The sequence below is a fragment of the Pristiophorus japonicus genome, chromosome 7 (genome assembly GCF_044704955.1).
Source record: "Pristiophorus japonicus isolate sPriJap1 chromosome 7, sPriJap1.hap1, whole genome shotgun sequence".
Lineage (NCBI taxonomy): Eukaryota > Metazoa > Chordata > Chondrichthyes > Pristiophoridae > Pristiophorus > Pristiophorus japonicus.
In genome coordinates this window covers 194,528,114-194,546,484 of record NC_091983.1, presented here as the reverse complement: position 1 = coordinate 194,546,484, position 18,371 = coordinate 194,528,114, and the positions used below count along the sequence as shown (strand labels likewise).

The following is an 18,371-nucleotide window of genomic DNA, read 5'->3' as shown; positions in this document are numbered from 1 at the left end:
TTTCTTTACCCCGAACACACACGCTAAAGCCTCTTTCTCAATCATGCTGTAGGCCCTCTCGGCCTTAGACAAGCTCCCAGAAGCATAGGTGACAGGCTGCAACTTCCCCGCAACGTTAGCTTGTTGTAATACACACCCGACTCCGTACGGCGACGCGTCACATGCTAGCACAAGTCTTTTACACGGGTTATACAATACAAGCAGCTTATTGGAGCATAAAATGTTTCTGGCTTTCTCAAAAGCAATTACTTGCTTTTTTCCCCCATACCCAGTTCTCACCTTTGCGCAATAACACATGTAGGGGCTCTAAGAGGATGCTTAACCCCGGTAGGAAGTTACCAAAATAGTTGAGGAGTCCCAGGAATGACCGCAGCTCCGTGACATTCTGTGGCCTGGGCGCATTCCTGATAGCTTCTGTGGGCCGAATGCCGTCCGCCGCGATCTTTCTCCCCAAAAACTCCATTTCTGTTGCCATGAAGATGCGTTTCGACCTCTTCAGCCGCAGCTCTCCACGATCCAGTTGCTGGAGGACCTTCTCCAGGTTTTGTAGGTGCTCGGCGGTGTCCCGACCCGTGACCAATAGGTCATCCTGAAAGACCACCGTGTGTGGTACCGACTTGAGTAGGTTCTCCATGTTTCCCTGGAAGATCGCTGCAGCTGACCGAATTCCAAACGGGCATCTGTTGTAGATGAACAGTCCCTTGTGCGTGTTGATGCAGGTGAGGCCCTTCGAAGACTCCTCCAGCTCCTGCGTCATGTAAGCCGAAGTCAGGTCGACCTTGGTGAACGTCTTGCCTCCTGCCAGTGTTGCAAATAGGTCATCTGCCTTAGGTAGCGAGTATTGGTCCTGTAACGAGAAACGATTAATAGTTACTTTATAATCGCTGCAAATCCTGACTGTGCCGTCACTTTTGAGTACTGGATCAATCGGGCTGGCCAACTCGCTGAATTCCACTGGGGAGATGATGCACTCGCGTTGCAGCCTGTCCAGTTCGATTTCCAGTCTCTCCCTAATCATGTGAGGTACCACTCGCGCCTTGTGAATGGGTCGTGCCTCTGGGACCAAGTGGATCCGCACCTTCGCCCCGGAAAAGTTTCCAATGCCTGGCTCAAAAAGGGAAGGAAATTTGTTGAGAACCTGGGTACATGAGGCCTCATCGACATGTGATAGCACTTGGATGTCATCCCAGTTCCAGCGGATTTTGCCCAGCCAGCTCCTTCCAAGCAGTGTGGGGCCATCGCCCGGGACAATCCAGAGTGACAATTTGTGCACCGTGTCTTCGTAGGTGACCTTGATCATGGTGGTGCCCAGGACAGTGATAAGCTCTTTGGTGTACATTCTCAGTTTTGTGTGGATGGGGCTCAGGGTTGGTCTGAATGCCTTGTTGCACCACAGTCTCTCAAACATCTTTTTACTCATGTTGGATTGACTAGCGCCAGTGTCCAGTTCCATGGCTACGGGTAAGCCATTCAATTTTACGTTTAGCATTATAGGTGGACATTTCGTCGAAAATGTGTGCACCCCTTGTACTTCAGCATCTGCCTCCTCTCTCTGATGCTCGAAATTGCCTTGATCCACCATGGACCGATCTTCCTCTGCCACGTGGTGGTTAGCAGGTTTTGCAGAGCTTGCAGCTCGTTTGCAAGCTCGTTGGAGGTGCCCCATTGTTGCACAGCTCTTGCTAACATACCCTTTGAAGCGGCATGAATAGGCTGAATGGAAGCCTCCACAACGCCAATAAGGTGTGAATTGCCTTGCATTCATCTTTTGTTGGGGTCTCTGAGTCATCTGGGTCACCTGAGGCCTGCTGGCAGTTGCAGACTCGTGGTTTCTGCCCTATACATTTCTGCTCGCAAACACAATTCCAGTTAACTTATGAACATTGCTAGCACTTGTGTGCTGAGAGGTTTGTTTGGTGTAATCACTGGTGGACATAAACGCCTGTGCTATCGCAATGGCCTTACTGAGGGTCAGTGTCTCTACAGTCAAAAGTTTTCAGAGGATGGTCTTCTGGCCAATGCCCAGTACAAAAAAGTCTCTGAGCATTTGCTCCAGGTAGCCATCAAACTCACATTGTCCTGCAAGTCGCCTTAGCTCGGCGACGTAGCTCGCCACTTCCTGACCTTCAGATCACTGGCACATGTAGAACCGATACCTCACCATCAGAACGCTCTCCCTCGGGTTAAGATGCTCCCGAACCAGTGTATACAGCTCCTCATACGACTTATCTGTGGGTTTCACCGGAGCCAGAAGATTCTTCATGAGGTTGTAGGTCGGTGCCCCGCAGACTGTGAGGAGGACCGCTCTCCTTTTTGCAGCGCTTCCTTCTCTGTCCAGCTCGTTGGCTACAAAGTACTGGTCTAGCCGTTCAACATAGGCTTCCCAGTCGTCACCCTCCGAGAACTTCTCCAGGATGCCCACAGTTTGCTGCATCTTTGCGTTGGATTCATATTCTCGTCACCAGTTATTGTGTTCCTAACACAGATGAGGCTGCACACAGGGAGGTTAAAGTAACAGTAACCTCAGTCTTTAATAAGACACTCCAGACTGAGGAACAGGCCTTAGGGGCCGGCTTATATGCTGGGATCCCTTGGGACTTCAGGGGATGAGCTCCCTGGTGGCGGAACATGGGAGTGCATGCTTTACAGATACACAACACAAACAGTCTTGGATAGGCTGGAGTAATCCCGGGTTAACTAGGCTAGCGACCGAGGAAAGAAGCCACAGGTAGTCTGCGCAATTTAGTGATTTTGTGTCGCGTTTTGTCCTTTTCCCAATAAGTTCCAGGGTCTAAGAATCAGAGTAGAGTGAAAAAAACAAACACCCTACAGGTGTGAGTATGAAAGTGCAGGAGTAGGGTAGGAAAGGCAGAGTGATGGGAATTTGATGAGTGGCACAGGAGGATGAGGTTGAGTAACGTTTTGTGACCTATTGTAATCATTGAAAGGTTTGTGCCACTGCAGCCTGGTCCTCCAGATGACACCCCTGCTTGTGCCCTGCTATGCAATGTGCAGCCAGGCTGTGTTGATTTCCTGGGGAGTTCTCTTCCGCCCATTGGAAGGGAAGAGAACCTCCCTGCATGCTGTGACTCCCTACATGGACGGAGTCACGGAAGAGCCTGGTGCACCTTTGTGCAGTGTTTGTGAGTGTTTGCAGCAGCTTATTGCTGTAGAACACTGACAGCACAACTGTAGAAATGAATGGACATGGCCCCTTTAAGGAAACCGGCTGGCGACACATCATCCGATGACATCATCAGACCCGCTTCCTCTTAATTGGCCGGGAACCTCGAAGGGCAGGCTTAGCAAGCCAAATCTGGGCAAAATCACTTGGAGGAGGCAGGGTGAAGACGGGAGTAGGGTTTGAGGCTGCTGGCTGTCCCGGTTTCGCTACGGTTAGCGAGATCGTGGCCATAGTGTGGGACATAGTGGAGTCCTATGTAGGCTAGAGGACCGAGTACTTGGAGTGGCTGCTCATTAATTATGCTATTTTGACATCTCTTCCCCTATATGTTTCATGGGCTCTACAGGACTACAGGTCCTCTACTTTTTTTTCTTTATGAACCGATTGAGAATTGTAACTAAATGAAAGATCTAGGACTCCAATTCACAATGAAGAGGTAACTGATTTACTTAGCGATCTGGAATGGATTGTTGCAGATAGCTGTAATCAGGTGCTCCACTGCCTGATTACAGAGAAACCAGTTGCAGTGAATCTTCCAGCTCGTGTCTCCAGACTGGTATAAACCCCACAATCTCTTGCGTAATAATTCTTATTAATCCATGTAAAGGTTGATGACTTTTGGGGGGAGCACTGCAGCAGCATTGTATATAATTTCAGTAAGTGATGCATATGTACTACAGAAAAGATTAAAGCTTATGAACTGGTTGGCTGATCTAGAACTCAAATTACTGAACCAAATGAGTTTTTACGACACTCCAGTAGTTTTCATGGTCACCATTACTGATACTAGCTTTTTAAAAATTCTAGATCTATTTAATTAACTGAATTTTATTAAATTCCCCAGCTGCCATGGTGGGATTTGAATTCATGTCTCCAGATCATTAGTCCAGGCCTCTGAATTACTAGTCCAGTAACATAACCAAGAGCTACCGTGCCCATAGAGGCAGGATGCAATTTATAATATCAATCAAAAATGGAATGGTAAGCCTCTGTTACATATCTTCTACTCACTGTTTTTGGTCTTTGTATCCTTCTTCCACCACCAGTAATAGTTCCACTAGCATCAATGGTCTTTAAGTCAGTAGTCAAATAGCGCTGATAATGATCCCTGGAAATCGTTAGTGAGGAGCGGGATCGAAAGTGAGTCAGTAATCCAGTGCCTGGGTAAGAGGTACACAAGCATTTTATACAGTCTATCAAATAGAACTGGTGCCAGGGTTATCAGCTGTACCATCACACTTGTAATATAACAATTATAATTCACATTATGTAACAGTATTACAAACAAAACAATATTAAATAGACCAATACAGAAACCCTGAATGGCACTCAGTGAAATACAAACAGTAAGCCATTCGATCCAACTAGGCCATGTTGATGTTTACCGACACATGAGCAAATAGTCCCAATTGCATTTAGCCTCTCTGTTCCCATTGCCCTTCAGTCTCTTTTCCAGTCTAATCTTGGCACAGTGTCTACCTCAATCACTCTGTAATGAAGTTTCTCCTCTTTGTTCTTGTATCAATGGCCCCTCGCTCTAGACCCCTCAATAAATCTGTGTTGTACCCGCTCTAGTGTGGAGCCCAATGCTGCACATAGTACTTCAACTGAGGTCTTAAAGTTTTATATAGGCTCATCATTACCTCCTTTGCATTCTATACCTCTTGTAATAAAACCTAGAATTTCAGAACTTTTTTTAAGGCCTTATCAATCTGAGGTGCTGCCTTTAATTCTCTGAGAACCTGTATCCCCAAATCCATCGGCTTTTCTACAGCACCAAGCCTACTTCCGCTTAGAGTAGAATTACCGCCGTTATTTTTTTAAACTAAATTTATTGCCTCATAATAAATTGAATTTCATGTGTCACTTTTTAGCCTATTCCCCCATCTCATCAACATTGCTTTTCAGCTTCCTTTGGTCTTCTAAAGAATTAACTATATCTCCTATTTTGGTATAATCTGTAAATTTCAAAACCACTCCCTCTAGGCCTAAATCCAAATCATTGCTATACAGTGAATAGAAATGGCCCCAGAACTGAACCCTGTGGGACTTTTCCAAACATGCCACCCTCTGAAAAACTGTCCATAACTCTTACTGTTTTCTCCCTTCTAACCAGTTTCTAAATTCAGTTTGTTCTGACTCCATACACCATAATTTTGTCCAGTAATCTCCCCGTGGTACCTTGTTAAAGGCTTTCCTGAGGACCATGTCCTTTACAAGTCCCCATCTACCATATCTGTTACTTCCTATGAGATTTGTTAAGCATGATCGACCCTTTCGAAATCCACTACTAAATATTTTCTCTATCTACATACATGGTAATTTCATCTATAATTAAACACTCAAAAATTTCTCGACCACAGATGTTAAACTAATTAGCCAATAATTATCCAGATTAGCTAGGTTTCCCTTTTTTAAAAAAAAAACAGGCACTACATTGGCCACTCAATAGAGTTCTGAATATAATTTCTGGAGCCTGGCAATTTCCTCGCTCTGGATCCTCAGATGTATTCAGTTGGACCCTGATGTTTTGGTCTCCTTTAGCCTAACTAACTTATCTAAATGTTTTCTTTTATCCATTGTAATATCGTTCATCTTGCTTTCAAATCACTTCAGGATTCACCTCCTCTCCGATATCTTCTTTAGTAAAGATCGTTGCAAAATACTTATTTGCCACTTTTTGATCATCTACAAATTGACAATCCTTTCCTCTCGGGTCCCAGCTCCATTTTAACAATTCTCCTTTAACTGACATACTTCGAAAATACTTTTCTGTTCCTTTTGATGTTTTTGGTATTTTGTTTTCTCCCTCTTTGCTTTTCTTATCCTGCTTATTTTCTTATTTTTTCATATTCTCCTTTATTTTTTCATTATTATACTAAAAGGTCCTCTTCAATTTTAATTGGTTTCAACTTTACTTATCTGTGACATCCTAAAGCAACATAGTTTCCTTTTTCAATGGAATATACTGACTCTGTACCTTTTGCAATATCTTTTTTTTTCATCCCACTCTTGCTCAACAGTCCTGTGTGCCAATTTCTCCTTTTCCCTCACCTCACCTAGCTCTCCTCCTCATCTTTCTAAAATCTGCCCTAATCCAATCTGGTGTTTTAGCTTTTGTACTGACTTTTCTCCTTTCCAGTTGGATTTTTTAAATGGATGTGGGTGTTGCTGGTAAGGCCAGTATTTATTGCCCATCCCTAATTGAGAAGGTGGTGGTGAGCCGTCTTCTTGAACCGCTGCGGTCCGTGTGGTGAAGGTACTCCCATAGTGCTGTTACGGAGAGTGTTCCAGGATTTTGACCCAGCGACGATGAAGGAATGACGTTATACTTCCAAGTCAGGATGGAGTGTAACTTGGAGGGTAACTTGCAGGTGATGTGTATTCCCATATTAACCGATATCATATTGTGGTCATTACTACCAAGGTTCTCAGCATATTTAGCTAACCTACCTGATACGTTTCAGTACTCATGACCAGATTTAGCAGCATCCCTGCTTGCACTCCAATTACTGCTACCCACTGATAGTCTCAAGCACCTTTCTGAGCACAGTACAATATACCCACAGTGCACAGAACAGCTCAGCGAGTAAAGGCAGCAGGTGTGGTACTGAGCCATACAGCTAAATCAGGTCTAGGATTCAATCCCTGGTCTATGTTCAATCAGTGGCAACACCACCGTTGGCCCGAACACCTTAAACCATGGGGCTGGGCATGGCGCGGTGGGGAGGCGGGGCGTGAAATAAGTCAGGCTTCTGCTGCTGCTGTGCGCTATCCAGTGTGTGCTGCTGGTGAGTCTGTATATAACAGTGGGTAGGGGCACGGTTTAGGCTGCAGATGATAAGTAGTTATTTGGCTGAAGTGCCAGTGGGCTGTCACTGCTTGTGGAGCTGTACCATAACAACAACTTGCCATGCATATAGCACATTTAACTTAGTAAAGCATCTCTCAAGGGGCATTATCAACAACAGCAACAACAACTTTTATTTATGTAGCGCCTTTAATGTAGTAAAACGTCCTAAGGCGCTTCAAGCAGTGTTATAAGACAAAACAAATAAATTTGACACCGAGCCACATAAGGAGAGATTGCAGATGACCAGACGCTTGGTCAAAGAGGTAGCTTTTAAGGAGCATCTTAAAGGAGGAAAGAGAGGCGGAGAGGTTTAGGGAAGGAGTTCCAGAGCATAGGGCCCAGCCAGCTGAAGGCACGGCCACCAATGATTGAGCAGTTATAATCAGGAATGCTCAAGAGGGCAGAATTTGAGGAGCGCAGATATCTCATGGGGTTGTGAGACTGAAAGAGATTATAGAGATAGGGAGGGACGAGGCCATGGAGGGATTAGTATTTTGAAATCGATACATTGTTTAACCGGGAGCCAATGTAGGTCAGCGAGCACAGCGGTGATGGGTGATCGGGACTTGGTGCGAGTTAGGACACGGGCTACTGAGTTTTGGATGACCAAGTTTACGTAGAGTAGAATGTGGGAGACCAGCCAGGAATGTGTTGGGAGTAGTCAAGTCTAGAGGTAACACAGGTACGGATGAGGATTTCAGCAGCAGATAAGCTGAGGCAGGGGTGAAGGCGGCCAATGTTACGGAGGTAGAAATAGGCGGTTATAGTTACGCCATGGATATGTGGCTGGAAGCTCATTTCAGGATCAAATATGGCATCTAGGTTGCGAACAGTCTGGTTTAGCCTCAGATAGATGCTAGGGAGAGGGATAGAGTCAGTGGCTAGGGAACGTAGTTTGTGGTGGGGACCAAAGATAATGGCTTTGGTCTTCCCAATATTTAATTGGAGAAAATTTATGTTCATCCAGTACTGGATGTCGGACAAGTAGTCTGACAATTTATCAAAAACATTTTTACAACAAAAGGAGATAGTAGAACAGGTGACCAAAAGCATGGTCTTAAGTAGTGTCTTAAAGGAGGAGGGAGAAGTAGAGTGTCCAAAAGGTTTAGGGAGGGAATTCTAGATCTTGGGCCGAGGCAGCTAAAGGCATGGCCACCAATGGTGGGATGAAGGAAATTGGGGATGCACAAGCACCCAGAATTGGAGAAATGCAGATATCTGAGGGTTGTGGGGCTGGAGGAGGTTACAGAGATAGAGAAGGGTGAGACCATGGAGGGATTTGAACACAAGCATAAACATTTTAAAATTATGGTGTGAATCACCTTTTTCAGGAAAGTAATGGAGAAAAGTGGGGGGGAGAGGAACTTTGTACATCTTCTAGTTTTTAATCGCTCCACCATTGGAGGGTGTGCCTTCAGCTGCCAAGGACCTAAGCTCTTGAATTCCCTCCCTAAACCTCGCTACCTCTCTTTCCTCTGTTATGATACTCCGTAAAACCTACCTCTGACCAATCTGCCTGAATATCTCCTTATGTGGCTCGGTGTCAAATTCTGTTTGATAACTCTCCTGTGAAGCACCTTGGAATGGCTTACATTAAAGGCGCTATATAAATACAAGTTGTTGTTATTGTTATTGTAGTCATCAGCAAAATTTTGCTCTTCATCGTCAAAAAATATCAAAGTCACCTTCATGTTGGGTCTGGCCACGGGAGGGGAAGTGGAATGTTGAATCATTGTAGGTGGAGATTAGAGATAGTAAGGGGAAAAAGTCACTGGTGGGCGTAGTTTATAGGCCCCCAAATAATAACTTCACGGTGGGGCGGACAATAATCAAGGGAATAATGGAGGCATGTGAAAAAGGAACGGCAGTAATCATGGGAGATTTTAACCTACATATCGATTGGTCAAATCAAATCGCACGGGGTAGCCTTGAGGAGGAATTCATAGAATGCATACGGGATTGTTTCTTAAACAGTATGTTACAGAACCTACAAGGGAGCAAGCTATCTTAGATCTGGTCCTGTGTAATGAGACAGGAATAATAAACGATCTCCTAGTAAAAGATCCTCTCGGAATGAGTGATCACAGTACAGTTGAATTTGTAATACAGTTTGAGGGCGAGGAAGTAGTGTCTCAAACGAGCGTACTGTGCTTAAACAAAGGGGACTACAGTGGGATGAGGGCAGATTTAGCTAAAGTAGACTGGGAATACAGACTAAACGGTGGCACAATTGAGGAACAGTGGAGGACTTTTAAGGAGCTCTTTCATAATGCTCAACAAAAATATATATTCCAGTGAAAAAGAAGGGCGGTAAGAGAAGGGATAACCAGCTGTGGATAACCAAGGAAATAAAGGAGAGTATCAAATTAAAAACCAATGCGTATAAGGTGGCCAAGGTTAGTGGGAAACTAGAAGATTGGGAACATTTTAAACGACAGCAAAGAATGACTAAGAAAGCAATAAAGAAAGGAAAGATAGATTATGAAAGTAAACTTGCGCAAAACATAAAAACATATAGTAAAAGCTTTTACCGATATATAAAATGGAAGAGAGTGACGAAAGTAAATGTTGGTCCCTTAGAAGATGAGAAGGGGTATTTAATAATGGGAAATGTGGAAATGGCTAAGACCTTAAACAATTATTTTGCTTCGGTCTTCACAGTGGAAGACACAAAAACCATGCCAAAAATTGATGGTCACGGATATGTAGGAAGGGAGGACCTTGAGACAATCACTATCACTAGGGAGGTAGTGCTGGACAGGCTAATGGGACTCAAGGTAGACAAGTCCCCTGGTCCTGATGAAATGCATCCCAGGGTATTAAAAGAGATGGCGGAAGTTATAGTAGATGCATTCGTTATAATCTACCAAAATTCTCTGGACTCTGGGGAGGTACCAGCGGATTGGAAAGCAGCTAATGTAACGCCTCTGTTTAAAAAAGGGGGCAGACAAAAGGCAGGTAACTATAGGCCGGTTAGTTTAACATCTGTAGTGGGGAAAATGCTTGAAGCTATCATTAAGGAAGAAATAGCGGAACATCTAGATAGGAATAGTGCAATCAAGCAGACGCAACATGGATTCATGAAGGGGAAATCATGTTTAACTAATTTACTGGAACTCTTTGAGGATATAACGAGCATGGTGGATAGATGTGTACCGATGGATGTGGTGTATTTAGATTTCCAAAAGGCATTCGATAAGGTGCCACACAAAAGGTTACTGCAGAAGATAAAGGTACGCGGAGTCAGAGGAAATGTATTAGCATGGATCGAGAATTGGCTGGCTAACAGAAAGCAGAGAGTCGGGATAAACGGGTCCTTTTCAGGTTGGAAATCAGTGGTTAGTGGTGTGCCTCAGGGATCGGTGCTGGGACCACAACTGTTTACAATATACATAGATGACCTGGAAGAGGGGACAGAGTGTAGTGTAACAAAATTTGCAGATGACACAAAGATTAGTGGGAAAGCGGGTTGTGTAGAGGACACAGAGAGGCTGCAAAGAGATTTAGGCAGGTTAAGCGAATGGGCTAATGTTTGGCAGATGGAATACAATATCGGAAAATGTGAGGTCATCCACCTTGGGAAAAAAAAACAGTAAAAGGGAATATTATTTGAATGGGGAGAAATTACAACATGCTGCGGTGCAGAGGGACCTGGGGGTCCTTGTGCATGAATCCCAAAAAGTTAGTTTGCAGGTGCAACAGGTAATCAGGAAGGCGAATGGAATGTTGGCCTTCATTGCGAGAGGGATGAAGTACAAAAGCAGGGAGGTCCTGCTGCAACTGTACAGGGTATTGGTGAGGCCGCACCTGGAGTATTGCGTGCAGTTTTGGTCACCTTACTTACGGAAGGATATACTAGCCTTGGAGGGGGTACAGAGACGATTCACTAGGCTGATTCCGGAGATGAGGGGGTTACCTTATGATGATAGATTGAGTAGACTGGGTCTTTACTCCTTGGAGTTCAGAAGGATGAGGGGTGATCTTATAGAAACATTTAAAATAATGAAAGGGATAGACAAGATCGAGGCACAGAGGTTGTTTCCACTGGTCGAGGAGACTAGAACTAGGGGGCACAGCCTCAAAATACGGGGGAGCCAATTTAAAACCAAGTTGAGAAGGAATTTCTTCTCCCAGAGGGTTGTGAATCTGTGGAATTCTCTGCCCAAGGAAGCAGTTGAGGCTAGCTCATTGAATGTTTTCAAGTCACAGAAAGATAGATTTTTAACCAATAATGGAATTAAGGGTTATGGGGAGCGGGCGGGTAAGTGGAGCTGAGTCCACGGCCAGATCAGCCATGATCTTGTTGAATGGCGGAGCAGGCTCGAGGGGCTAGATGGCCTACTCCTGTTCCTAATTCTTATGTTCTTATGTTCTTATAAGCAGGTTACAAATGGATGGCAAAGCAGTTAAAGGAAATATCACCACTTAATGGGGAAAAACACTTGACTAAAAGATTTCAGGTAGAGGTTTATTTTTAAATGTCAATACCTGGTAAAATACTTCTGATGCTGCTTGCGCTGCGACACAGAGATGATGGCGATTTCTTCATGGCACCTGTATAGTTATTTTAAAGAGGAAAATATTACAAATGCAAGCGATGAAAATGTGCTGTGTATTTATGTTCTCTCCTTATTTTGGGAGGAAAGGGGCAAGAGCTTGGCAGATTGCTGCTTTCATCGTCTGCTAAATCTCACCGGCTATTTGTCTCGGATTTTTAAATCCACTTACATGTTTTAAGTAATTTACCTGATGGTTTACACACTGATTTCACGGAGATCCAGAGCGAAAATAAAAAGCAAAAGCAGTGGTTTTTGAGTTTTGCAAAGAAGTTAATGTTTTTAAAAAATTATTCATTCATGGAATGTGAGCATCGTTGGCAAGACCAGCATTTATTGTCCATCCCGAATTGCCTTTGAGAAGGTGGTGGTGAGCCGCCACCTTGAACCACTGCTGTCCTTGTGATGGTACTCCCATAGTGGTAGCTTTGTCATAGCGTTTTTGTACAACTGAGTGGGCAGTTAAGCGTCTAAGTGGGTCAGGAGTCTCATATAGGCCAGACCAAGTAAGGGATGTCCTTCCCTAAAGGGCATTAGTGAACCAGATGGTTTTTTATAACATGTCTAAGGATAAGGGATAAGCCATTTAGGACCGAGATGAGGAGAAACTTCTTCACCCAGAGAGTGGTGAACTTGTGGAATTCTCTACCACAGAAAGTTGTTGAGGCCAATTCACTAAATATATTCAAAAAGGAGTTAGATGTAGTCCTTACTACTAGGGGGATCAAGGGGTATGGCGAGAAAGCAGGAATGGGGTACTGAAGTTGCATGTTCAGCCATGAACTCATTGAATGGCGGTGCAGGCTCGAAGGGCCGAATGACCTACTCCTGCACCTATTTTCTATGTTTCTATGGTCACTATTACTGACACTAGCTTTTTATTCCAGATTTAATTAATTAACTGAATTTAAATTCCCCAGCTGCTGTGATGGGATTTGAACTCATGTCTTTGGTTCATTAGTCCAAGCCTTTGTCCACTATGCTACCATTTTATTGGTTGGTGTAATCGTTATGTTATGGGATGAATAATCCGGAGGCCTGGACTAATCATCCATAGAGTTCTTTCGGGAAGGAAACCTGCCGTTCTTCCCCAATTTGGGCTATATAAGATTCCAGTCCTCCACCAACATGGTTGTCTCTTAACTGCCCTCCGAAGTTGCCTAGACACCCACTTAGTTATATCAAACCTGGACAATTAGAGATGGGCAATAAATGCGCGCCTTGCTAGTGATGCCCATATCCAGAGAATGAATTTAAAAAAGAAGTCAATTTAGAAAACTTGACTGAGCCATCTGGGTGACACCAATTTATTTCTAACTAGTATTAACCACTTTATTAGGATACAGCTTCTTTCCTGAGGGCTTAGCGGGTGGTAGTTTCTAGGGACCCCCTTACCCAGGGAGCAGTAGCTTGGTTAAACTTCAGCTCTGCTAGCCAATATCCAGCCCCAAGGAGCTGGAAGAGAGTCAGAGGTCAAGCTATTGACTCCCGGTCCAGCTAGGAAACAAAAGACCATTCACTGAGAGAGAAAGGTAGTTGTTCTCCATGAGATAGAGCCGGTCAGGACGGAGGTGGATGAGAGCAGCCTGAGATGGTTTCCCTTCTCATTTTCTTCTTCCTTCTCATTGGGAACTTTAGCTTGACCCACCACAACAAAACAGAAATGCTCAGTATCAACAAATAATCATAACTCCTTAAAAATAATTAGTTTAAGTTCAAATTGGTTCAAAGTTTCTATGACAATTGTACATGTTAGCACAGGCTTTTTAATGAATCTTTGGTGGTGACTCTCGGGTAAGGTTGGTGCAGATGTATTTTCTATTGAGCAAATGCTTATTCCAGATGTTCAGTGCTGTTTTGCTTTTCATTCTTTGCCTATTGAATTATTCAAAATGCTGCTTCACCTCACTCAGTGGATGTGTACAATGACAATTTCCTCCACAGTGGAATCCCTTCTGCAGCAACTCGCCAAACTTCGCCAGCACCTCCAAAACCTGCACCCTCCAACACCTTGAAGGACAAGGGCAGCAGGTGCATGGGAACACCATCACCTCCAAGTACCCCTCCAAGTCACACACTATCCCAACTTGGACATATATCGGCATTCCTTCGTGGCCACTGGGCCAAAATCCTGGCACTCCCTACCAAACAGCACTGTGGGAGTATCTTCACCACATGGACTGCAGCGGTTCAAGAAGAAAACTCATCACTACCTTCTCAAGGGCAACTAGGGATGGGCAATAAATACTGGGCTCGCTAGTGATGTCCATAATCAATTTTTAAAAATGAACTAAGCGATTACTTGTTTCAGATTAGATTTAATTGGAAGTTATAGTTTGCCTCTATGGAACAGTTTTAAAATGTCTTCCTTGATTTTCTGGAGCAGGAGATTATGCTTTATTGTATGCTGGAAAGCAGAACACAAAACTATCTATGATGCAAGTGGCTGACCTTGGTTTATGCGGATCGCTTACCAAATGCTGCCAAATACAAAGTCGACCCAAATAATAGAAATAATGAATATTGATCACCAGGCTATCAATTGCTTATACTTCCATATGTGGCCTTTGCAACTGTTCCATCAACAGCTCCTGCCAGCAAGACTTGACTGTGTTCTGAAGGAATGGGAGTTGCTTCTCGGCTAACCAACAGGCAGCTTTTAGTCAGTGAAAACCTAACCTGATTGGCGGGTCTGTCACTGGAAGAAGTTTTTAACTGTAAGTTTGCTTTGATTAAATGTGAACAACATCTCCTGATCTTCCTTTGTACTAGCATGGATCAAAGGAAAAAGAAAAAGGTATGACTGGGCTTTGAAATCTGTAATGCTCAGTTCCCTTTATCTGGGGCTGCCATATGGACCAGAGGGGAACGAGGCATTGCCTTTCTCATATAAAAGCACATGCTCTGATGATGCCACTTTCTATAGATTTGCATATAATTTGAAAACAACTGAGAGTTTGGTTGAATATTGTAGTTACATTGCAATCCACAGCAGCCTGTTAGTGACAGTTAATGTGTAGATAAATGCCATTGTTGATAAGCACATGAAATAGCATAACACAGCCGGATTGCCAATCACTAAACACCTGTCCATTTTTCCACAGTTCTGAGGGTCAATTCATCCTCATCGGCGCCAAACCCCGGAACCTCCCTCGGGAGCCGGCGCCTCACAACTTGAGCCGCCTCGGGGAAATCCCCTCCGTGCCTTTCAGTTCTGCGCGGAGGGGTTTCCTGTACGGGCTGCTCCTGCACATTCTCAACCTTGCCATCCTCGTCTGCCATCTGGACACGCCATGGCGTACCATCTTGCCGTCCGGAGGAGGCGGGGGTCCCCGATGGAGTGCACTCTACGCGGGAGTCCTCCCACTATTTATCGGGGACTTGGCCTGGAGGGTGGTGCACGGAGCAGTCCTGTGCAATAAATTTTTAAGTCGGTTCACGGGCTCCCAGGCCGCCTGCAATTTCTGCGGTCTGGAAGAGTCAGTGTTCCACGTTTTTATCGAATGTATGAGGTTGCAGCCCCTGTTCCATTATTTAAAGGGGCTGCTCCTCAATTTCTGGTTGCACTTCAATCCCACACTCCTGATCTTTGGGCACCCTATGCGGAGGGGAGCGGGTAGGTCCGAGGGCCTCCTCGTAGGACTGCTCCTGGGCACGGCCTAGGGTGCCATCAGCCGGTCCAGGCAGTGGGCGGTCGAGGGGGTCGTTCAGCCTGACTGCCTACCTCTCTTCCGCGCCTACATCCCGGCCAGGCTGTCCTGAGAGATGGAGCACGCGGTGTCCACCGGTACGCTCGCGGCCTTCCGCGAGAGGTGGGCGCCGGAGGGACTGCAGTGCATTATCACCCCCGGCAAACAAATTTTTATTTGATTTTATATGTTTTAAAGTTTAATTTGTTTAATTGCCGGATTTTTAGTGTCCCCCTCCCCTTTTATAGGGGGCACTTGTAAACATTATGATTTTATTGCCCAAAAAATAAATCACAAAAAAAAAACCAAAAAAGGTTTTTAAAAAAAAAACAAAAAAAAGGGCAGTTGAAAAGTGGCTGGAGTGTTCCGCAGATTAGGGGACACTTCATTTAATGTTTATTTTGTCTCCTCCAAAAGAGTTGAGGGTCGATTCATTTAGATGATTAACTAACAAATTATCTAGGGTTAGAGAAGCACTTAAAAACTCACTTGCTGGTAGTTAAGAATCTGTTAGTAGCAGAATCTGTGGATCAGAGAATAACCTCTAGAAAGCCAACTCACTTTAGTGGGCGTTCCCAGACACCCATAATACATTTCTAATTGGTGAAAGAATGCAGAGCTAAGATGACGACTGCCTCGCTCTTGTAAAGTCCACTATCTCAAGACACAGTTATCATTGAGGGATTTGTTTGCAACCTCCTGGAGCGTTGCTCCTTCTGAATAAGGTAGTGATACAATAAGCATTCCCAACCAGCCTCTGCAGCTGTACAATCCCCACTGCAGCATCAGCCACGAACAGCCTAGAAACACCTTCATTTTTTACAAAAATAAACTATGGTGTACAAGTTGCACCTTTTTGTATATTTTATGTCCTCTAAACGCAGACTTCCACACAGGCGCAATTTATAATAATCCAAATTTTACATAAAAGAGTTAGACCAGCAAAGGTTGGGTATATCACCAAATCTCAATTAATTATAACTATAGCGATGAACAAAATATTCACTGGGTGAAGAGATTAATTAGATCAGTTATAAAGGAACTGCAAGTAAATTTTTGTTTGAAGGCTCTTCCAAATTTGGTTGCCCATTTCTGGGGCTTCCCAGAGATCAATTTCCTGACTGGTGAATTGAGGAAATTCAGGTAAATTTCAAAGGATTTCCATATTTTTTGATACTGCTTTTCCTTGAAGTTTAAGCATGTAAATAGCTCCAAAGTAGAAACTGCACACACTGTAAACATAGAAAACATAGAAAATAGTTGCAGGAGTAGGCCATTCGGCCCTTCGAGCCTGCACCACCATTCAATGAGATCATGGCTGATCATTCCTTCAGTACCCCTTTCCTGCTTTCTCTCCATACCCCTTGATCCCCTTAGCCGTAAGGGCCATATCTAACTTCCTCTTGAATATATCCAATGAACTGGCATCAACAACTCTCTGCGGCAGGGAATTCCACAGGTTAACAACTCTCTGAGTGAAGAAGTTTCTCCTCATCTCAGTCCTAAATGGCCTGCCCCTTATCCTAAGACTGTCCCTTGGTTCTAGACTTCCCCAACATCGGGAACATTCTTCCCGCATCTAACCTGTCCAGTCCCGTCAGAATCTTATATGTCTCTTGAGATCCCCTCTCATCCTTCTAAACTCCAGTGTATAAAGGCCCAGTTGATCCAGTCTCTCCTCATATGTCAGTCCAGCCATCCCTAGAATCAGTCTGGTGAACCTTCGCTGCACTCCCTCAATAGCAAGAACACCCTTCCTCAGATTAGGAGACCAAAACTGAACACAGTATTCCAGGTGAGTTCTCACCAAGGCCCTGTACAATTACAGTAAGACCTCCCTGCTCCTATACTCAAATCCCCTAGCTATGAAGGCCAACATACCATTTGCCTTCTTTACCGCCTGCTGTACCTGCATGCCAACTTTCAATGACTGATGTACCATGACACCCAGGTCTCGCTGCAGCCCCCCTTTTCCTAATCTGCCGCCATTCAGATAATATTCTGCCTTCATGTTTTTGCCCCCAAAGTGGATAACCTCACATTTATCCACATTATACTGCATCTGCCTTGTATTTGCCCACTCACCTAACCTGTCCAAGTCACTCTGCAGCCTTTTAGCACCACCCAGTTTAGTGTCATCTGCAAACTTGGAGATATTACACTCAGTTCCATCATCGAAATCATTAATGTATATTGTAAAGAGCTGGGGTCCCAGCACTGAGCCCTGCGGCACCCCACTAGTCACTGCCTGCCATTCTGAAAAGGACCCGTTTATCCCGACTCTCTGCCTCCTGTCTGCCAACCAGTTCTTATCCACGTCAATACATTGCCCCCAATACCATGTGCTTTGATTTTGCACACCAATCTCTTGTGTGGGACCTTGTCAAAAGCCTTTTGAAAGTCCAAATACACCACATCCACTGGTTCTCCCTTGTCCACTCTACTAGTTACATCCTCAAAAAATTCCAGAAGATTTGTCAAGCATGATTTCCCTTTCATAAATCCATGCTGACCTGGACCAATCCTGTCACTGCTTTCCAAATGCGCTGCTATTTCATCCTTAATAATTAATTCCAACATTTTCCCCACTACTGATGTCAGGCTAACCGGTCTATAATTACACGTTTTCTCTCTCCCTCCTTTTTTAAAAAGTGGTGTTGCATTAGCTACCCTCCAATCCATAGGAACTGATTCAGAGTCGATAGACTGTTGGAAAATGATCACCAATGCATCCACTATTTCTAGGGCCACTTCCTTAAGTACTCTGGGATGCAGACTATCAGGCCGCGGGGATTTATCGGCCTTCAATCCCATCAATTTCCCCAACACAATTTCCCGCCTAATAAGGATATCCTTCAGTTCCGCCTTCTCACTAGATCCTCGGTCCCCTAGTACATCCGGAAGGTTATTTGTGTCTTCCTTCGTGAAGACAGAACCAAAGTATTTGTTCAATTGGTCTGCCATTTCTTTGTTCCCCATTATAAATTCACCCGAATCCGACTGCAAGGGACCTACATTTGTCTTCACTAATCTTTTTCTCTTCACATATCTATAGACGCTTTTGCAGTCAGTTTTTATGTTCCCAGCAA

General features: G+C 44.4%; 1 protein-coding gene across 3 annotated transcripts in view; it reads right to left on the bottom strand.

Annotated features, from left to right (window-relative positions):
• The window catches only part of LOC139267396 (uncharacterized), a 277,107-nt gene that overhangs the window by 4,164 nt on the left and 254,572 nt on the right, over positions 1–18,371 (bottom strand). For 2 of the 3 annotated variants that reach the window (XM_070885663.1, XM_070885665.1), the window contains 2 exons: positions 11,526–11,591; positions 4,196–4,344 (listed from right to left, as the gene is read on the bottom strand). In XM_070885663.1, coding sequence (XP_070741764.1) covers positions 4,196–4,344; positions 11,526–11,591 — 215 coding nt within the window. The remainder of the gene's footprint in view (positions 1–4,195; positions 4,345–11,525; positions 11,592–18,371) is intronic. The other variant, XM_070885664.1, reaches the window with a different exon arrangement.